Genomic DNA, 23,151 nt, shown 5'->3' on the forward strand with positions numbered 1-23,151 from the left:
CTCTTTATTCCCAGCTAAAACCTTCCCCAGTACCCTTCGGGTGAACCGCACTTTTGTAAGTGCTATGAATGATCCCCATTCACTCGAATTCCGGCAAACTGCTAACGAGATAATTTCTGAGGTAGGTCACACATTTACTGTACCCACTGTTTCCTAACCACTAACATGACACTTATTATTTCAAAGATTTACCTTCATACACTGGAATTGTGTGAAATGTTTGTCTTGCTGTACATGTCGTGAGAAGGCTTGGAGGGCATTATTTGGTTAAAATTATATGATCATATATTCAGTGCTCTTTGACATCACATTCAGATTTTCAAAATTGGGATAAAAGTTTAAAGATTTTGAAAATAAAACTGTTTATGTTTGCAAAAACAACAAAAACAAATAAATACTTAAAGGAATGATTGGGACTGTACAATTACAATTTAATTTATAATAATATGTATTACGCAACATAAGTTTAATATAATATGTTTTATTAATATGAGTTAATACCTTATAATTAGGGCTGTCAATTGATTACATTTTTTAATCGAATTAATTATATGGTGTCCCAATTAATTAATAGCAATGAATCGCATATACAAATATTTGCTGAGAAAGCCCCTCAAATAACAATAATTCAGTATATAATGATGAAATAATTATACATAGTTATCTTTAAATATTTAAAAAGTGTGTGTGTGTGTGTGTGTGTGTGTGTGTGTGTGTATATATATATATATATATATATATATATATATATATATATATATATATATATATATATATCACACATACACTACCACTTGACTGAAATGTTTCTCATGATCTTAAAAATCTTTTGATCTGAAGGCGTTTGCTTAAATGTTTGAAATTAGTTTTGTAGACAAAAATATATTTGTGCCACCATATTAATTTATTTCATTATAAAACAAATATTTCATAAAAAAAAATAAAAAAAACCTTTTTGAAATTGATGACTTGGACCAAATAATAAAGAAAAGCAGCCAATAAGTGCCCAACATAGATGGGAACTCCTTCAATACTGTTTAAAAAGCATCCCAGGGTGATACCTCAAGAAGTTGGTTGAGAAAATGTACATGAGTACAGCATAATTCCCATAGTTCCATTTATGTTATTCCATAGTTTTTATGACTTTACTATTATTCTAAAATGTGGAAAAAAAATAATAAAAATAATAATAATAATAAAGAATGAGTAACTGTTTCAAAACTTTGACTGGTAGTGTATATAATAAAAAAGTATTCAGATCATTAAAATGCATTACATTCTTGTGGCAGAAGCGTTAAGCATTGATAAGACAATACAAAAAAGCGGCTTTAGAACACAATGTATTTTTTATTACAATATTATTGAACATAAGCAATCCATTTTGCAAGTGAATTTGTCAATCAGTTCGAGATTTATTATGAGGGCTTGTTTAAGGACCTGTCAATGCAGCTGCACCATTTTTAGGTCGCTGTCAAGTTAAATATAGTTTAATACTTAGAAGAACACATCTTGAGATCCCTTAGTTCAGATTTGTGCTCCATCAAGTGTTTTGAATGCAAGAACGTAACACATGTTTGTGTTGTGCTGTCTGCTGAAGGGTTGTTTTGTTCACTGTATAAACTGCGCGTTGCCCATACAGCTGAAGTTTCACTTAATGCTCACTGGAGTAAACAGGTGGTACTACAAGCTTGCATTTCTCAGCAATCTTCCTTATTACGGTCCGGGGACATTGCGATTAATTGCGTTTTTTAAAATTTAACACGTTATTTTTTATAAAATGAATCGCGTTAAATCGACAGCCATACTTATAATTCATTTATTTCTGCTATATTCTTTATACAAGTATATTACTCTATATTGCTTTGGTTTTACAGTACTTTTCAATTGCTTATTATAGCTTAATAGTCATGCCTACAAAGTTTCAATAAACGTTGGACTACATTTTCTCAGGGTGAAAGTAAATACTTAAAAAAATGTCCTGAATCATTATCTTTCACACTCTGTATACTGCAAGTCTTTTTCTCCCCTTCTCTCATAGATAAATGCAGCTCTGCGTAACCAGCCAAACTACATTAACAGCACTGTCCTTAAGCTAACGTAAGTGTCCCTTTTAACAGTTCTTAACAACACCTTTGTAAATATGAATCATAGTTAACAATTATTAAATCTCTGTTTAAATGTTTCCAGGCCTGGCAGTGTAGTGGCCTTAGTGAACAGTTTTTTTGAGCTCAATTCTCCAGCCACCCAGGATTCGGTTGGAGCAGCCATGGATACTGCTATAAAAGAGTGCGGGGCAGAGAAGTGTGGCATCCTTGCTGATGCTCAATACACACGTGAGTATCTTTAAAAAAATGCCTCCTAGCCAGTTTTTTTATTTTATTTTTTATTTCAGTCTGCAACTGTATTAAATGGAGTTTCATTAACAAGGTTCGGGAGGAGCAAGTTCACTTAATCCGACCAATCACACTTCCAGAATAAGCGTATATAAATAGCTGCTTACCTCTACATGGCATCGAGTCTTCTGGCTTCCCCCACCTCCCCATCTCCTCCTCTCTATTCATCAATAACTAATCTATGTCTGGGGGGCTATTCGAGCTCAGTTTAAGTCTCGAGCCCTTCACCCAGGACAGTGAGCCAAACACGTTTACACTGTGTAACATCTGTAACGTTGGTGCTGGCACTGGCAATGACAAAGACGATGACGATGACGATGGTGTAAAGAACCCAAGTGCAAATTTATTCCAACGTGTTACATCAACTTGTTACATCAACAATACCTGACACCATGGAAAACATGAGGGTTAAATACATGACATGGGAGAACACATGACAATTATAACAAATAAACACAAAGAACTCTAAACAAGATAACAAGACAATCAACCAATGAAAACAAGACACATGAACATGGAGGGAAACATGAAATCACATGACAAGGGAACCACATGACATGAAACAGGAACTAGAATTTCAAAATAAAAGACCTGAAAAACATGAACCAACAAAATACACCTACATATTAAAAAATAATAATACTAAATAATACAGTGCCTGTGCCAAAACTTTGTGGGTGTTTGCCGATGTTCAGCCATGACTATGGCTATGTATTGTTTTAATGACAGGTGTAAAGAGGCCAAATGATTGTCTCTCTATAAACTGTACTACTTTCCCCTCATTCTATCATGTCTATGTCTCTCTAGAAACTGATCTCTGTCAGCAGGAGCCTGTTCCTTGTGATGTTGTCTCTACAGTGTGTGCGACCAGAGATGGTCTTCCAAACTGTGCCTGCAAACCAGGCTATGTACCTAGCCCTTACCAGAGGAAGAGCTGTACAGGTGAGTGCGTGTATTTCTTTATTACACCATTTATTGTGTGTTGTAAAGAATCGAAGAGGAAGTGCAGTTTTGTGTGAGCAAGTGCGTTTGTGTGTGCATATCATGTTCAGCAGTGACCTTTGAGCGTGGCGTGGTTTTGTCCATAGTAACAGCCAAATTAATTCTGATCATAGCAAATTTGAAATAATGCAGTTTAATTGTTGTGTACACAGAAGTTCGTTCCAGTCATTTTAATTTTTTTATTTTTTCTATTCGTCCCACCATCTTTTAATAATTCTCTCTCACTAATTACTGTCTATTCTTTTCATAGTCTGCCCCAGTGGACAGAAAGCACAAGGAGACAACTGTGTACCGTGAGTACCATTGAGTACCATTTTTTTCTTCTGTTACTTTAATGCACATCATCACATAAACTACTCTATAAATTTGTGTGTCCAATAGATTAAATGCATACTCAGAGGGTGACAGTAATTTAGTGGTTGAGTGCATGACCGATGTATGTGTAACAGGCCCATTGTACATAGGGGCCACAGTTTGTTCCTGGCATGCAGCAGATACCCTAACCCAGCCCCCACCCTAATCCTAACCATTTGGAGCCTGTAAAGCAGATTAGCCTGCCAGGAACAACAGATGGCACCTTTCTCCCATCTCAACGTAACAGTAAATACTGCCCCCTTGTGTCATTCTTAAATAACAAAAGTCAGCTTTGTGGCTAGCTTTCAAATTGTACATTCAAAACTTATATTTATTACTTATGTAATGTATATTATTATTTTTGTTTTAATAGATGTCCATTTGGCTATTCTGGATTGAACTGTGATGACTGTAAGATGTTGTTATTATAATATTTCCCTTTTTTCCAATTTAATTTTTATTGAAGCAATAGTACTTATAATTTACAATATTCGTTACACAGATCTGCTTATATATCTTTGTTAAATTCTTCATTTTGGGTGTGTGTTTATACAGTATGTGTGTGTAATTACCTTTGTTTCTCTGTGTAGCCTCTTTGATTGCTCTAGTGGTGGTGGCATGTGTGTTAGGGGGAGTTCTGCTCATTGTGATTTTGGCTGTGCTCATCTACCTCTGTTTGACTCATAGGTGGGTATTAATTTTTTATAGCATCTTGTGAGTGTTTATGCATCTTTCACGAGTTTGCCTGCCCATATAATCTTTGAGTGATAAAGGGTAAACTCATGTGGCTTGCTGTCCGCAAAGGAAGAGGCTCGACTTGAGCTCTAAATTTACCCCTACTAAGGGACTACTTAATATATGGAGGAAGCTGTAGGGAAGGAACTGGAGGATGTAGATGGGGAGGTGGAGGGATGATAGAAAGACTGTCGCTAGAGTGAGATAAGCAGCAACTTATAAACTGCAGGTTGATTGGCAGATTAGATGAGCAAGCTCCCCCCAAACTTTCGTTTAAGAACAGCACATTTGTATGTATTTATGTGTCCTGGAACAAAATGACTTTTGCCAGTTCATCTGTAATTGTCCTTTAGCTACCACAGGTATGGGGGTGTAATGTGCTACATGTGTTATGTAATTATGTTTTTTTTAGAGTAGAGTAAATTAACACACCAAATATTAATTTGCACCATGATAACTTTTAATACGTTTTTCAAATAAGTAATGCACGATACTTTTCTGTTATTTTAATTAATTTACAAAGACATGAACCACTTGCTTCTCCATGTTGGGAGCAGGGGTGTAGATTCCAGGGGGGATGGGGGGAGGCAAATAATCAAAACAAGCAAGTACAACCTTCCCCAATATTTATACCATGATCAAGGGAAACATGCAAATTCTTCACACTATAACCCCCCCAATGTTCAAGCCAAATCTACGCCCTTGGTTGGGAGAAACGGTAGTAAATTTAAGGTGTGCAAGCATTGTGGGAGTAGTTGTAGTATATGAGAGCATAATTGTAGTTTGTGTGTGTCATGGTTATTAGTGACATACATACAATGTTTTCTTGCAGCCCATCCCAAGATTTAAGTTATTAAAAACTTCAAAATACTGTTGGTAAATGACAAATAAATCAAAGCGCTTCAGGGGAATCCAGTTGTAATAGCTATTTTTAGAGGACAAAATAACACTGTTTAAAAAAAAAAAAAAAAATGATTACGCAAATTCAGCAAAAAAATGAACGTTGGGGTGCGTGGTTCCTGCAGTTGTGATTCCTGTAGCACACTAATGCTGTATTAAAGCAACTGGGAAATACCCCCTTTTGTGGTTTACCCTATGTATCCTTGAATGCAAACTATGTTGCAGGGATAAACACTTGTTCACAGACAAAAACAACACATCTAATATAAAAAATGCCTGCAAAGCGCTTCCACTCTCGAGGACAAGAAAGTCTCATTTAGCTGGTGGTATGAAAAAGTGTTGCAAAAGTAACTTAACATGTTGTTTTCCATAAAAAGTAAAAATGTAATGTGATTACAGTAGTAGAAGTGTGCAGCGAAGCCATTATCTGTATCTACATCTGCTCCTATTGCAAAATTATATGTGTCTGTATCACTGATATATACAGTATATAGAACTGGATTGCTCATGACCTCATATCAGTGAAGCCACTGTGCCACCATATTGCTATGGCCAAACATTCTAGTGTCCCTACTGACTTAAAGAGCCCATATTATGCTAATTTACAGGTTGATAATTTTATTTTGGGGGTCTAGTAGAATAGGTTCCCTATCTGTCACTCAATCGACGTTGTGTCGATGTAGTGACACTAGGAGTCACTCTTGGGAGCCCCAAACACCTCTGCTCCAATGGGAATTGGCGAGTGGAATTTGCATGCCACTCCCCCGGACATACGGGTATAAAAGGAGCTGGTATGCAACCACTCATTCAGATTTTCTCTTCGGAGCCGATCGGTTCTATTCATTGAGCCGAATTCATCCGCCGAGTTCATTCACCTCATCTGCTGGATTTATGGCGCATTTCAGCGGCTTCTCCCCCTCTGCACCCATGGAGTGCAGAGAACGCCCCTGGGTGTTTCGGCAGGAAAAAAAAGAGTATATTCTAAAAAAAGAGTATATTTTCACTTATAAAAGAGCGGCACACACGGAATGTCTTTTTAAAGATGCCTTTCCGCTTGTGTGTTATTCCTGGTTGCGGTCGTTATCTCTCCGCTTCTGACGGCCACGATCGCTGTCTTAAGTGTCTGGGCGCTGCCCACGCGGAGTCTTCGTTCGTGGATGGGTCTTGTCCTCATTGCGAGAACATGACCATGGCAACGTTGCGGTCGCGGCTTGCCTTCATAAGAAAGCAAGCCACCCCAGCGGCTCCCCGCCTCGGTCCTTCTACCTACAGGTATGAGGCTGCGTCAGTTAGCACTGGGGCGATTTGGGGACTCCAATAGGACCACCTCCGCCGGGTAACCCCCCACAGACCTCCCATTCCTCAGCACGCTCGCCCCGGTCAGGCTCTCGGATGAGACCACCGGCTCGTCTTAGGGCGAGTTAGACCTCTTATTCGGGGCCGGGAAGACAATGAGCTATCGAGCGCAACATCGGAGAGCGGGTTCGTCCACTCTGACGCGGAGGCTTCGGCTGGGCTTCCCCCTTCGGGTGTGGTCATCCAGTCTCAGGCCGACACGGAGATGACGGACATGATTTCCCGGGCAGCCACGAGCGTCGGGCTAGAGTGGAATCCTCCACTCTCCCCTGAACCCTCGCGGCTCGATGATTGGTTCCTGGGCCCAGAGCGCCTCTCACGGCCGTGCCCCACCCCGGTTCCTTTCTTCCCGGAAGTGCATGAGGAGCTGACAAGATTGTGGGGGGCACCTTTTACTACCTGGTCCTGATCTTTCAGCTCCCCCGCTCTCACTACCCTCAATGGTGGGGCGGCCAAGGGGTACTCAGTGATCCCCCAGGTGGATAAGGCACTCGCGGTGCTCTTGTGCCCGCAGAGCGCCACCACCTGGTGCGGCTGCCCGAAGCTCCCATCCAGGGCCTGTAGGTTTACGCTGTCTCTGACAACTAAGGCCTACGGTGCCGCTGGACAAGCCCCCTCCGCCCTGCACACCATGGCTCTCCTGCAGGTACACCAAGCCAAGGCGCTAAAAGAGCTGCACGAGGGTAGTTCTGACCCGGGATTGATGCAGAAACTGTGCTTGGCGACCGACCTCGCTCTCCGGGCGACGAAGGTCACGGCGCGGTCTCTCAGGCAGGCGATGTCCACCCTGGTGGTCCAGGAACACCACATTTGGCTCAACCTGGTCGACATGAGAGAGACTGACAAGGCACGGTTCCTTGATGCCCCCATCTCCCAGGTTGGCCTGTTCGATGACACCGTCAAGGACTTTGCCCAGCAGTTCTCGGCGGTGAAGCAGCAGACGGAGGCCATTCAACACATCCTGCCCCGGCGCGGCTCAAGACCCTGCAACCCATCTGCTCATCACAAAGGGCGTCCTCCTGCAGCAACAGCACCAGCTCCGCCACAGCCCGCCCCCGTGGCCTGGCCCCGGCATGGAGCCCACCGCAGGAAGCAGACGCCACCCGTCTCACGGCCGGCCGCAAAGAACCCTAGGAAGGCTTTGAAGTGCCCCTGAGACAGGTGACCCAGGGATGAGGAGACCCACTTCTACGGAGCTGGTTGACAGACCACTCCATCCCCCGGTGGAGGGCCGGGAGGAGAATTTTTTGTTTCATTGGGTACATGCTCAAGAGGCTGCAGTACCCAAAACTTCAACAAAAGAGTGGTTTCCTTGTTCACTGGGTCACATGCCAGGTGTCGTCACGACTGCCGTCCACCATCCCACTTTGGCAGGTTTGGCGCTCCAGCGGCAGACCCCCCACTCCTGCACGCCCAACTGTGGCACAAACATGCCCACACCAGGTTGGTTCCGACGGACTGCGTGGACGATGTTCCTCCTCCCCCCTCCTCGACCAATCTTATGGTGGGTGTCCCTACTTCATTGTACCAAAGAAAGGCGGTGGGTTGCGGCCAATCTTGGACCTGCGAGTACTGAACCAGGCCTTGCACAGACTCCCGTTCAAGATGCTGACACAAAAAGCATTTTAGCGAGCGTCCGGCATCAAGATTGGTTCGCGGCGGTAGACCTGAAGGACGCATACTTCCACGTCTCGGTCTTACCTTGACACAGACCCTTCCTGCGGTTTGCTTTCAAGGGCCGGGCGTACCAGTACAAGGTCCTCCCCTTCGGCCTGTCCTTGTCCCCTTGCATCTTCACGAAGGTCGCAGAGGCAGCCTTGCCCCGCTAAGCGAAGTGGGAGTCCGCATCCTCAATTATCTCGACGACTGGCTAATCCTAGCTCACTCTCAGGATGTGTTGTGTGCACACCGGGACCTGGTGCTCACGCACCTCAGCCAACTGGGAAAAGAGCAAGCTCTCCCCGGTTCAGAGCATCTCTTTTCTCGGCTTGGAGTTGGACTCAGTCTCGATGACAGCGCGCCTCATGAACGAGTGTGCACAGTCGGTGCTGAACTGTGTGAAGGCGTTCAGACAGAAGACAGTGGTTCCACTGAAACTTTTTCAGAGGCTCCTGGGGCATATGGCATCCTCAGCAGTTGCCACACTGCTCAGGTTGATGCATATGAGACCACTTCAGCACTGGCTTCAGACTCAAATCTCGAGATGGGCATGGCGCCATGGGACACATCACGTAGTCATCACGCCGATCTGTCGCCGCCCCTTCAGCCCTTGGACCGACCTTGCATTTCTATGGGCAGGGGTTCCCCTAGAGCAGGTCTCCAGGCGCGTCGTGGTTACGATGGAGGCCTGCAAGATGGGCTGGTGTGCCGTATGCAATGGGCACACAGCCGCCGGCTCCTGGACTGGCCCGCGGCTGCGTTGGCACATCAACTGCCTCGAGTTGTTGGCAGTACTGCTCGCCCTGCGGAGGTTCCGGCCATTGATCCAGTTCAAGCATGTGTTGGTCCGGACAGACAACATGGCAACGGTAGCGTACATCAACTGTCAATGCGGTCTACGCTCCCGTTGCATGTCACAACTCGCCCGCCGTCTCTTCCTCTGGAGTCAGCAGCGTCAAGTCGCTATGAGCCACTCACATCCTGGGCGACCTCAACACCACAGCGGATGCACTGTCACGACAGATTACACTCAGGGGAAAGTGGAGACTCCACCCCCTGGTGGTCCAGCTGATTTGGAGTCGATTTTGTCGAGCACAGGTAGACCTGTTTTCTTCCCAGGAATCCTCCCACTGCCCACTTTGGTACGCCCTGACCGAGGCACCCCTCGGTATAGTCGCGCTGGCACACAGCTGGCCCCGTGGACTATGCAAATACATGTTTCCCCCAGTGAGCCTACTTGCACAGACCCTGTGCAAGGTCAGGGAGGACGAGGAGCATATCGTCCTAGTAGCACCCTACTGGCCCACCCAGACGTGTTATTCGGACCTCACGCTCCTTGCGACAGCCCCCCCTGGCGAATTCCCCTAAGGAAGGACCTTCTTTCTCAGGGACGGGGCGCCGTCTGGCACCCGTGACCAGACCTCTGGAATCTCCACATCTGGCCCTTGGACGGGACACAGAAGACCTAAGTGGCCCGTGGTGGTAGACACGATCACTCAGGCTAGGGATCACTCTACGAGGCGCCTGTATGCCTTGAAGTGGTGTCTGTTCACTAAGTGGCATTCTTCCCGACGTGAAGACCCCCAGAGATGCGCAGTCGGATCGGTGCTTTCCTTCCTGCAGGAGAGGCTGGAGGTGTATGTAGCCGCCATTTCGGCACATCATGAGGCAGTGGATGGTAAGTATTTGGGGAAGCACGACTTGATCATCAGGTTCCTGAGAGTCGCTAGGAGGTTGAATCCCTCCAGACCATGCCTCATGCCCCTGTGGGACCTTTCTGTAGTCCTTCGGGGTCTACGGGGTGCTCCCTTTGAGCCTCTGGAGTCAGTTGAGCTTAAGGCATTCTCTTTGAAGACTGCCCTCCTGACTGTGCTCACTTCCATCAAGAGGGTAGGGGACCTGCAGGCGTTCTCTGTCAGCGAATCGTGCCTGGAGTTCGGTCTGGGTTACTCTCTCGTGATCCTGAGACCCCGACCGGGCTATGTGCCCAAGGTTCCCATGACCCCGTTTAGGGATCAGGTGGTGAACCTGCAAGAGCTGTCCCAGGAGGAGGCAGACCCAGCCTTGGCATTGCTGTGTCTGGTACGTGCTTTACGCATCTATTTGGATCGCACGCAGAGCTTTAGAAGCTCCGAGCAGCTCTTTGTCTGCTTTGGTGGACAGCGGAAAGGAAGTGCTGTCTCCAAACAGAGGATCGCCCACTGGGTCGTTGACGCCATCGTGATGGTATATCACGCCCAGGACGTGCCGCCCCCCGTGGGGTTACGAGCCCACTCTACTAGGAGTGTGTGGCCTCCTGGGCCCTGACCAGTGGCGCCTCTTTGGCAGACATCTGCAGAGCAGTGGGCTGGGCAACACCCAACACCTTTGCAAGGTTCTATAATCTCCGGGTTGAGCTGGTTTCGTCCCGTGTGTTGTCAGGTCCGAACAGATAAGTTCCGGGACAGCTGGCCAGGTGTACCGCTTGCGCAAAGTGCCTTTCCCCTCCCATGAGGTGAAGACGTGCACTTTTGACTCCCAGTCTTGTTCACAAGTTGTGATTCCTTGATGAATTCCTCCTTAGCCCTGTGGCAGACGAGTTTGCGGAGAAACTCGCTGCCGGCCCATTATGTGTTCTAATTAGGCCCTGTACTGAGGTAGGTGCTCCACATGTGGTGGTTCCCCGTAGGTGACCCCATGTGATATCTTCTGCTAAATTGTGATATCTTCTGCTAAAGGCCCCTCTGCCCCCGGTCACCATGTTTGTAGAAACTCCCCCCCCTCGGCTAGGACCTACCATGGGACTTCTCCACATGACATACTTCCGACAAGACTTGGTAAGACCATGTGACATATTCCACTCAAAATACCCCCCCCCCTCTTTTTGGGCGGGGTGTGGTCTCCGCGGTGTCTTCCCCTTGGGAAGGACACCCCCCGATGCAGACACTTATGGCTCCCAGTCAGTTAACAAATTCCACTCTTTTTGGGGAGAAAAGAGAGGAAAAGAGGCCACGGCTGGGCTAGCCTGTCCCTATTTTTTGGGCAGTCGACTTGTTCCTGAAGGACCGTTCGATGCTCATAAGAGTGTTGGGGGCCTGGTGTGCTAGCTACGAGGCACACAGCGGTCTGCCCGTCTCGCACCGCCAGTCCACGTAACACAGTTCAACTAGTTGTGGCGTTTTGTATAGGGACCCCTAGTGTCTCTACATCGACACATCGTCGAGTGAGTGACATAGGGAACGTCCTGGTTACTTTCGTAACCTCCGTTCCCTGATGGAGGGAACGAGACATTGTGTCCCTCTTGCCACAACACTGAACTACCTGCTGAAATGTCCAGGACCTTGTCTCGGCTCCTCAGCACAAAACCTGAATGAGTGGTTGCATACCAGCTCCTTTAATACCCATATGTCCAGGGGAGTGGCATGCAAATTCCACTCGCAAATTCCCATTGGCCTTTTTTCAAAAAGCAGAGGTGTTTGAGGCTCCCAAGAGTGACCCCTAGTGTCACTACATCGACACAACGTTTCGTTCCCTCCATCAGGGAACGGAGGTTATGAAAGTATAATATAAACGCAAACATCCTACACATGTAATTATTTATTTATTTATTTTTCCTGTTTCTTAAAAGCCCGAGCAAGTTATGTATATCTACAGTATATCAAACAGTCTACCTCAAATTAACTTTAGTGGCAGATCAGCTTAATGTAAACAAGTTCACTGAAACTGAGGTAAGATACTAACATACATTTTCAGACTAATTTATTGTGATAATCGAAGTGTTTGTTCAGAGTTACTTGTTTTATGTTTTTATCTCTCTCCCTCTGTCACACGTGCAGCGGGCGCTGTGATTGAGGGAGACAAGTAAAGCAAAGGTGATTAAAATTAAACTGATATGGGTTCGACTGGAGGACAATTAATTGAACTGACTACAGAGAGCACTTCAGTGTGAAAACAAGCAAATCCCGGGCATTTAAGGCGATTTAGAAATCCCGGTCTGACTTTTGTCTGAAAGTCCCTTTCGGTGGTAAGGATGTATTGTCACCCTAAACAAGCAGTTATTACAGCTTTTCCTACTTACATTACAACTTGTGGACAGTTGTCCCGCTTCCTTTGCTGATCGTTGTGCTGCACTAATAGACTGAACAACGGGGCAGGTGAATGCTCTGACATCGCAATCCGCATATATCTTCTCCTTCATAACGAATATTATCCATAACAAGCAAATCAAACATTAAACTTGATTGTCATTAGAGGACGAAATGCAACTGTCGTATCCGCAGGTCGGAGCTGGTGAAACGGGGGTGTTTTCTCCTGTCACTCATTGACATTCTATGAAAGGTTGAGCATACTAAGATGACTGCTGGAACAGTTCTATTTTTATATCAGTGGTCTGTATCTGTATTCAGCTAGAACCGGATGTGGGCGGGGCATAGGCCGGAAGTGTGTCAAAACTAAATGGAACGCCCTTTTTTATTTTACTCTATTACATTTATAGTTTCTATAAATAAAATATGCCTTGTATATGTCTTTTCATAATAATAGCCTAATAATAATAATAATAATAATAATAATAATTATTATTATTATTATTATTCTATTACTATTTTATTACATTTTTATTTTATTCTTTTTGTTCTTACCAGATGAAGCTGAATATGTGGGATACATTAATACTGTGATACTGTGGAATAGGTTGTTAACTGTGGTTTCTCCTTGCATTTCTGACATTAATATCTGCTGAAACAGAATTTTCGTTTATGTCTGTGCATGAATAACAACATTATTCTGGAGGCACAAGGTGTCAAGCAATTGTTAAATGTCAAGCACACATTTTGCAGTGAATATTAAATAAATCCAAACATTAAAAGAAATGACAGTACATCAATATAGTGTACAAACAGATGAAAGTCCAATAAGTCTGTCAGGAATTTTTACGATATACTCGAGGCTGATTTGTACGCACATATTTTAACATAATGTGGAGGACATCATAATTTAGTTAACTAACATGTGCAGAATTAGCGAAATTCAATAGAATAAATGGCAAGAGTGAGCCTCTCTAGATTTTTCAGAAGAGAACAGCAGGTAAAGAATAATAATAATAATAATAATAATAATAATAATAAGGTTAGATTTATATAGCATCTTTCCAGAGCTCAAGGGCACTTAACATTATCAAATTTAGTACAGTTTAAAAGGGGGTGGGGGGAGAATGTTTCAGTTTCTTTGTATTATATGAGCAGGATTATTTTGAATAGATGTGCACTCTATGGAGCATTTAAACCTTTATGGGACATTTGAACTTTTTTGGAATAAAGTCTTAACCAGACTTAACCTTAATCGCTGATGTGGAAATAAATGTGGTCAACTTAAAGAGATGGATAGACGTACATACGTACAGAATAACATTAGTTTAAAAGTAATGTTGTCCAGCACTGGCTCCCACCTTGATGACAATCTGTTTTTGTCTGTGTGTGTATTATTTTTTTCCCAGCTGGAGGAAATCTAAGGAATATCTGTACAACACACCATACCCTGCTGAGGAGTTCGAGTCCACATGGTCCTCTCAGGGTATCACTCCTATTCCTCGTGCCACTCTCAACACTAGTGCCAGCAATGAGGCCAGTGACACCACACTGGAGATGACTGAGGGGGCAGGCAAAAGGAATAGCCTTAGTAATGGATTGGTGAGTGCCCTCTTCCACTTAAAAGCTTCACAAACAACTAATAAACCTGTCATTGCCACTAGTTCACAGAGCAGTTACACCTGTCTTTAATTTACAGTGGGTTGTGAACTGAGACAAGTTTTGTAGTGGTATTAGGGATTTTGTCAGGAATTACAGTTAACAGGGTTTCCAAAAAGTTATTGGAATTAATAAAATCTTAAAAAGTCATTGAAAAATCATGGATTTTTATAATATATTATAAAATATTTTATTGGCTAGAAAGTGTTATCTTTATCAAATAATAATAATAAAAAATCCTAATCCAAAATATAGTGTACACATGACTGGAGAATTCATAGAAATTCATTGGTCAAAAGGTGTGGGAACCTTGAATAAATTTAAATGATGTTGTTGTTTTTCGTATTATTATTACTTATATGGTTAAGATAAAGTTACATTTATTATTATCCCTCTTTTCGATGGTTGTAGCAGTTATAGCCCACTGTAAATTCAATCCAGCTCCATTAACCCTGCAGGTACCCTGCTTGTCCCATACTAAAACTAATAATAGTGTCACCAGCCACATGATAGATACATCACACAACTAATAAATGCTAATTATATTGTTAAATCAGGAGTCCATTGCCATATTGATACTCTGATTGCTAAACTGACTTCTAATGATTGGATTATCCCAGTTTTCTTCCAAGTATTACTTGAATGAATGACTAACTCCATTATGCCTTACCAAGGCCACACAAAAAGAGAATATATTACATTTGTGGAACAACTGCCTTTACAGTTAACATGAGGCCAAGAAGATTCAACAGGGCATAGTACTTGGAAAACTGAGGTGTCCCTAATTTTTTTTGTCGTAACATGTTTTTTTAGTCATGGATGTCAAATCTTGGTATTATAGAGTTTTGTAATCACTTAGTGCATAAACAGACCTCTTTGTGTGTATGTATGTGTTTGTGTTTGTGCACTTATTTTTGCTCACCATGTTGTGTATGTGGCACCTGTATGCTTGGGCTTGCATGATTCCCCCTCACTCCAAACCCTATGACTGTAGAAGATTAAAGGAAAGGTAAGCCACCGCCTTGCTGAGTTCCTCCTTCCTGCCAATGATGAAGTAGTGTTGTTTTGGTGTGTGTTCTTCAAAGTCTTTATACCTTTTATTGGATTATTCCAGGTTAAATACAACCCAGGCTCTGCCAACAGCATCTGTGGAATGCTGTTAAATGCCAAAATAATAATTGTAACACGTTTACAGTAATACATTCACAATTGAAGCCTATCAGACAATGAAAACCTGGTGGCAATTCGAATAAACATTGAAACATGCAAATTGCTCAGTGTTTCAAAAGTATAACTGTAACATTTAAACATTAAACGTGTTCACACTTACCAACCTTGTCTGTGCAAAGTTCTATCCAATCTTTTAAATTATGTGATGACCAGGGTTGGGGAGTTACGGAATACATGTAACGGGATTACATATTTAAAATACAAAATATAAGTAACTGTATTCCACTACAGTTACAATTTAAATCATTGGTAATTAGAATAGAGTTACATTCAAAAAGTATTTTGATTACTGAAGAGATTACTTTGCATTTTATTGTCATTTGTTTCATTTAATATTTAGTCCTTTCAGATGGAAAACATTTATCCATATAAATGATGCGATCCAAAGTGCATTTGAACAGCAGTGAAAACTTTCTTATGATGTGTTACATTCATACGAGCAGACAGAGAAGTAAGTCTGAAGTAAGTTTGGAGCAGAAGAAATAGAAATAGACCTTGTGTAAACTGTCAGCTTTACGCTAAGCTAAAATGCTATTTCTAGCCATTTTACATGTGCATGTTACCAGGCACGATCATATTTTATTTATTTTTTTATCAAGAAAAGACCTTTGATATTAGGGCAAAAATCATATTCTTGATTTTTTTTCCTGTAAAAATATCTAAAAATCCTTAAAATAAGATCAGTTTGATTTATCTTGTTTTAGAAACAACACTGCATAAGATATTTAGGTTTTTCAGAGAATGTATTTTTAACATGTGTATATTGTATATTATTGAGTTTTTATTGTCAGAACAAGTGAAAAAATCTACCAGTGCTGAAGAAGTAATCCTAAGTATTTAGAATACGTTACTGACCTTGAGTAATCTAACGAAATACGTTACAAATTACATTTTACAGCATGTATTCTGTAATTTGTAGTGGAATACATTTCAAAAGTAACCCTCCCAACCCTGGTGATGACTATGTAAACCCGGTAAATATACTTTTGCATATCCGCATGAGGATACAGGAAGGAATGTGACCTAACTATCCATAAAGAACAGGAACTCTCACAGGTATTATGTTGTGAACACATAAACAGATATTCATTCAATTTAGAAAAGTAGTCCCACAACTTTACATCTCACAGAACAATGATTTATTTTTTTTACTGCAAAATATTGGTCGCATTTTACATTTATATTTATTTGACATATCCTACCCTTTTGCACAATACATTAAATCACCTTGCACATAACTGTATATCTGTATATAACATATTTGATCAACATTATTGCCCTACTGTAGTTTCCTCTATACATTTATCTGTTATATCTCATTTTTTATTCTTATTTCACTGTTTACGTATATATATATATATATATATATATATATATATATATATATATATATATATATATATATATATATATCAAATGTTTGTATGCATATATTGTATATGTATAATGTTTTTATTGTCTTTGCACTGAAAGCTTCTGTCACCATGACAATTCCTTGTGTGTAAGCATACTTGGCATTAAAGCTCATTCTGATTCTGATTCTGAATTTGATCATGCAAATTGGTCAGCAAAGTTTGCATGTCATTATATGCTTTGCATGAGATTGTAACCTGTTTAGACATGGAAATTGAGATTTTTCTGCATGTTGGTATTTAAGGGAATAGTTCTCTCAAAACTGAAAATTCTTTAATTTAGTACTTACCCTCATGCCATTCCATTCCCGTATGCTGTTATTTTTGTTCTGTGGAACACAACATTTTACATTTTTGAAGAATTGTTACTCAGCTCTTGCCATACAACATCAGATGAAAGTGAGTAGGGGCCATCAAGCTCCAAAAATGACAAAAAAGCATCATTAAAGTAGTCCAAATGACTTGTGCACTGTAGTCCCAGTCTTTTGAAGTCATCCGACAGGTTTGTATGAAGAACAGTCTAAAATTTAAGTCAGTATCAAATCAAATCAAATCAAATCACTTTATTGTCACACAGCCATATACACAAGTGCAATGGTGTGTGAAATTCTTGGGTGCAGTTCCAATCAACATAGCAGTCGTGACAGTGATGAGACATATACCAATTTACAATAACATCAAATTAACACAACACAATTTAAACATCTGTTATACACATAATTACACTCAACAATATACAAATAATAACATACACTGTACAGTATACAATACGCTGTTTTTTTTTTTGTTGTTTTTTTTACTATATAGATACACATTATTCAATAAAAATTAAAAATTAAAATATATATATATATATTTAAAAAAAAGTGTATATATATATATATATATATATATATATATATATATATATATATATATATATATATATATATATATATAGAATGTACAGTATTGTACTGTATTGACATTCAGGCTGTCGGTTGATAGTCAGTTGTTAAGAGAGACATAATATAATAATAATATAATTTATGACAGTCCGGTGTGAGATATAAGAGTAAGAGTAATAAAGTGCAGTGCTGATGTATATTGATCATGAGAGATCAAGAGTTCAGAAATCTGATTGCTTGGGGGAAGAAGCTATCATGGAGTCGGCTGGTGCGGGTCCTGATGCTGCGATACCGCCTACCTGATGGTAGCAGTGAGAACAGCCCATGGCTCGGGTGGCTGGAGTCTCTGATGATCCTCCGAGCTTTTTTCACACACCGCCTTGTATATATTTCCTGGAGGGAGGGAAGCTCACCTCCGATGATGTGTTTGGCAGTTCGCACCACCCTTTGCAGTGCTTTGCGGTTGTGGGCGGTGCTATTGCCGTACCAGGCGGAGATACAGCCAGTCAGGATGCTCTCTACAGTGCAGGTGTAGAACCGTGTGAGGATGTGGCGGTTCATTCCAAACTTCCTCAGCCGTCTCAGGAAGAAGAGGCGCTGATGAGCCTTCTTCACAACGACTTCAGTGTGGACGGACCATATGAGTTCCTCAGTGATGTGGACACCCAGGAACTTGAAGCTGCTGACTCTCTCCACTGGTGCTCCATTGATGGTGATGGGACTGTGTTCTCTGTCTTTTCTTCTGAAGTCCACCACAAGCTCCTTTGTCTTACTGACGTTGAGGGAGAGGTTTTGCTCCTGACACCAGTGTGTCAGAGTGTGCACCTCCTCTCTGTAGGCTGTTTCATCATTGTCAGTGATCAGACCTACACCGTCGTGTCATCAGCAAACTTAATGATGGAATTGGAGCTATGTGAAAAAGAAGAATTTCACCGTATATGTGCAAATGTATAATGTGTGATAAATAAAGAAAATTATTATTATAATTATTATTATGTGTTGCCACACAGTCATGTGTGTACACGGAATACAGTAGTGGGCTGAGAACACAGCCCTGTGGGGCTCCAGTGTTGAGGATCAGTGATGAGGAGATGTTGCTGCTTATTCTAACCACCTGGCGTCTGCTTGACAGGAAGTCCAGGATTCAGCTACACAGCGAGCTGTTTAAGCCCAGAGCCCGGAGTTTCTCATCTAGCTTGGAGGGCACTATGGTGTTGAATGCTGAGCTGTAGTCTACAAACAGCATTCTCACATAAGTGTTCTTTTTTTCCAGGTGGGAGAGAGCAGTGTGTATTGTAGATGCAATGGCATCATCAGTGGAGCGATTGTTGCAGTAAGCAAACTGCAGCGGGTCAAGATTGAGTGGCAAGACAGAGCAGATGTAATCTCTGATTAGTCTCTCAAAACATTTGCTGATGATGGGGGTCAGAGCAACAGGACGCCAGTCATTTAAACAAGTTATTTTTGATTGTTTTGGAACAGGCACAATGGTGGATGTTTTAAAGCATGTGGGGACCACAGACAAAGAGAGGGAAAGGTTGAAAATGTCCGTAAAAACACCAGCCAGCTGGTTCGCGCACGCTCTGATGACGTGGCCCGGAATGCCGTCTGGACCCGCGGCTTTGCGGATATTCACCCGTCGGAAGGATCGGGTTACATCCGCTACAGAGACGGAGAGTGAACTAACCTCTGTAGCTTCAGCCGTGAGAGCTCTCTCCGCGGGGGCGGTGTTATTTCCCTCGAAACGAGCATAAAAAGTATTTAGCTCATCCGGTAGAGAGGCAGCGGTGTTCATGGCGGAGTTTTTATTCCCTTTAAAGTCCGTGATGATGTTAATTCCCTGCCACATGCTTCTAGAGTTGGTGGTGTTAAACTGTCCTTCAATCTTGCTCCTGTACTGGCGTTTTGCTGTTTTGATAGTTTTTCGGAGGGCATAACTGGCTTGTTTATGCTCCTCCACGTTCCCGGAATTAAAAGCAGAGGTCCGCACATTAAGTGCCGCGCGAACATCGCTATTGATCCACGGCTTCTGATTCGGATAGATTCGCACAGTTCTGGTCAGAATCACTTCCTCTACGCACGTTCTGATGAAACACATTACGCTATCAGCGTAAAGCTCGATGTCGTCATCAGAGGCGGACCGGAACATCTCCCAGTCCATGTGATCAAAACAGTCCTGTAGCGTAGAGTCTGATTGGTCTGACCAGCACTGGATAGTTCTGAGGGTGGGTGATTCCTGTTTCAATTTCTGCCTGTAAGCGGGCAGAAGCAGAATGGAAGAGTGGTCTGATTTGCCAAATGGTGGGTGGGGGAGGGATTTGTAGCCATCCCGGAACGGAGAGTAGCAATGATCCAAAACCCGGTCCCCTCGTGTGTTGAAACTAATGTGCTGGTGATATTTTGGTGCGACTGATTTTAAACTGGCTTTATTAAAGTCCCCAGTCACAATGAACGCGGCCTCAGGGTGCGCGGTTTCCTGCTCACTTATAATCCCGTACAGTTCCTTGAGTGCCCGGTCTGTGTCAGCTTGTGGCGGGATGTACACAGCTGTGATAATGACCGCTGTGAATTCCATCGGTAGCCAGAATGGTCGACACAGAAGCATAAGAAATTCCAGATCAGGAGAACAGAAAGACTTGATGGAATGTACGTTCCTCTGATCACACCAGGATTTGTTGATCATAAAACATACACCACCTCCTCTAGTTTTACCTGAGAGGTCTTTCGCTCTGTCCGCTCGGTGCATGGAGAACCCCGCGGGTTCAATGGCTGAGTCTGGAATCTCCGCAGACATCCAAGTTTCTGTTAGGCAGATAATGCAGCAGTCCCTCGTCTCTCGTTGGAAAGAGATCCGCGCTTTCAGCTCGCAGAGCTTGTTATCCAGAGACTGAACATTTGCCAGTAGAATAGTGGGTAGCGGGGGTCGATTTGCGCGGCGTCTTACTCTGATGAGAACGCTGGCTCTCTTTCCCCTTTTCCTCTTGCGTTTCCGCGGCCGTGCTGCCCAGACAAAGGGCTCCACTGGCGTGTTTGTAAACAGCGGGTCGGCATTGAGGAATGTGAAGTCCGGTTTTCGGTGTGAGATCGCTGAACCAATGTCCAAAAGTGTTTGTCTGTCGTAGACAATGAGGCAGACAACATCCAAGACAAAAAAACATAAGAATTGTAAACAAAACAAACAAAACATTGCTATGTTGTGTCGGAGCTCGCAACGCAGCAGCCATACTCGGCGCCATCTTGAGTCCACTCTTCACTGTACTGATCAGTATTCACTGGTAATCATCACTACTGCTGTAGCTAGTGTCTAGTTTGTACCCTGAAAATGGAGTGTCATTGATGCCAAAATGGATCTCGTGTGTATAGTAAATGTAGAATACAACATTTTTTTATTATTTTATTCTGGACACAAATGTGGGCTAGACGTGAGCTTAGGGGAGGGCAAGATTATCAGTGAATAATAACTAATATTAGTCTTTTTCTCACACAAACCTATCATATGGCTTCAGAAGTCTTGGAATGTAGTGCAAGTAGTCATATGGCTAATGATGATGCCGCTTTGTTGGTGATTTTTTTTATTTATTTTTCATTCCTTTTTGGAGCTTGACAGCCATGAGTACTATAAACATTTGTTGTATCGTAAAAGCTTTGTAAAGATTCTTGAAAATGTTTTCCTCTTTTGTTCAAGTGAAGAAAAAAAAAAAAGTATGCTGGTTTGGAATGACATGTTGGTGTGTAACAACACATTATATAATAACTACATTTTGTAAAACCTTTCTAAAATGTTTTAAAATGTGGTGTTATTACATAGTGCATTGTTACAGGGTGAGTAAATAATGACAGAATTTTAATTTTTGGGTGAACTATACTTTTAAAGATTAAATGAAGAGGGAGAGTGAAAGGTTTGTGTGTTGTGTTGCTGTGTGTGTCTAAAATTAACTGTCACCTCTCCTGCAGACGGGCTCGTATGACCTCGCCACTGATGGCCTGAAGACCTTTACGGGAGAATACCCGTCACGCTACTCTTATTTGGTGGGTCATGAAAACCCCTACTTCCTGCCAGGAGATGACAAGACAACCACATGAGGAGAGTGGCAGAGGGGAGGGATAGGGTACGAGTCTATAAGAGCAAAATTGCAAGAGGACACAAAGGAAAAAAGTGCTATAACATTATAAAAAATGCCTTGGATCAAAAATAAGAAGTCTCCCTGTTAAGGAAGGGTAAACTTCCAAACCCTAAAACTGATCACAGATGCAAAGTAAAAGTGGCATTTGAGAGATCCATCATTTTAAACCTTTTAAAAAAAAATTTAAATGTTTTCCAATTTTAATTTCCTCTCACTCATGATATAATGCTCACTTCCTAGAAGTGCATTGATGATTGGGTTACTTACACACCATGTACTCACTCAGCTGTTGACACTGTACAACAAATCTGACTGAATGAGTGCACTGGACATTGATCAACTATTCATCTGTTGATATTTGCATTCATTGTCTTCATTTGTTACCATGTTTCATCTGCAACATTTGCATGTTCATGCAAAAATTAGGGTCATTATCTTTCAGAGCTCATGCATACAGTATGCTACTATATTGTGTCTTCAGCACAAAATACTTTATTATGAAGAATGTAATATTGAACAACATTTCAACATGCTTTATTTACCTTACTTGTGGAAGCAATAAGAAACGGAGTACATGATGTAATCCAGAAGACCAATGTTCTAATTGCATCTAATCCTCATTTATTTTAACTGCACTTTTCAGTAGAAAGCATGCCATATCATATGTGTATGTGTGTGTGTCCATTTATAACCAAGCTATGGTTATGTCTGTAAGTAAGGTCTGATACTCTCAGTTATGAATTATTGTTTTATATACCTTCTCCAAAGAATGATTTTATTTTCTATCAGGACAATGCATGCCACCTGAAATTTATCTCTGTGCCTGACTGTGATGCTGTTGTTTGAATAGGAGAATTATGCAATAAAAGGGAGCCTTTAACATGCCTCTTCTAGTTGTGCCAATGATCATATTTATTAAAATCAGAACATAAAGTTGTTTACTCAACTGTCTGTTTGGTTTATAGATAATTATTTATGTTTCTCTGGACTACTTTCTGTACATAAGGCTTTTGTATAAAAAATGCTCTTTTTGGACAAAGTGATTCATCTTATTCTGTATTTTGGAAAATGAAATAAATTATTATAAAGATGTAGTCATCTTACATTTGTCCAGTTGTTCTTCTTGCGCAAGCCTGTACACACCTAGAGTATATACACTTTCTTACTTTCTTTCTTTCTTTCTTTTTCTTTTTGCATTGAACAAAGTGGCACAATAGTCAAACAGTTATGCAGACTTATTACACAGCTCTCTGGAATACTTGATTCTGATTGGTCAATGGCGCCATCCAGCGGTCAGATATTGCTCTGTAACTACTGCACATCCGGGGATTTAGACGAATGAGTCCGCTCATCCGGGTTCTGCTAGTCGTCTCTCC

The 23,151-nt window shown here is 42.0% G+C and overlaps 1 protein-coding gene across 2 annotated transcripts in view; it reads left to right on the forward strand.

Annotated features, from left to right (window-relative positions):
- Nucleotides 1–22,878, forward strand: part of LOC127450814 (mucin-5AC-like) — a 51,270-nt gene extending 28,392 nt beyond the window's left edge. The window contains exons 5-13 of one of the 2 annotated variants that reach the window (XM_051715194.1): nt 15–121; nt 2,039–2,097; nt 2,188–2,333; nt 3,201–3,335; nt 3,646–3,688; nt 4,123–4,160; nt 4,340–4,436; nt 13,873–14,065; nt 21,606–22,878. In XM_051715194.1, coding sequence (XP_051571154.1) covers nt 15–121; nt 2,039–2,097; nt 2,188–2,333; nt 3,201–3,335; nt 3,646–3,688; nt 4,123–4,160; nt 4,340–4,436; nt 13,873–14,065; nt 21,606–21,734 — 947 coding nt within the window. In that variant the 3' untranslated portion in view covers nt 21,735–22,878. Of the gene's footprint in view, nt 1–14; nt 122–2,038; nt 2,098–2,187; nt 2,334–3,200; nt 3,336–3,645; nt 3,689–3,859; nt 4,068–4,122; nt 4,161–4,339; nt 4,437–13,872; nt 14,066–21,605 lie in introns of those variants that run through there. The other variant, XM_051715195.1, reaches the window with a different exon arrangement.
- The last annotated feature ends 273 nt before the right edge of the window (nt 22,879–23,151 follow it).

The sequence above is a fragment of the Myxocyprinus asiaticus genome, chromosome 13 (assembly GCF_019703515.2).
Source record: "Myxocyprinus asiaticus isolate MX2 ecotype Aquarium Trade chromosome 13, UBuf_Myxa_2, whole genome shotgun sequence".
NCBI classification, from domain to species: Eukaryota; Metazoa; Chordata; class Actinopteri; order Cypriniformes; family Catostomidae; genus Myxocyprinus; species Myxocyprinus asiaticus.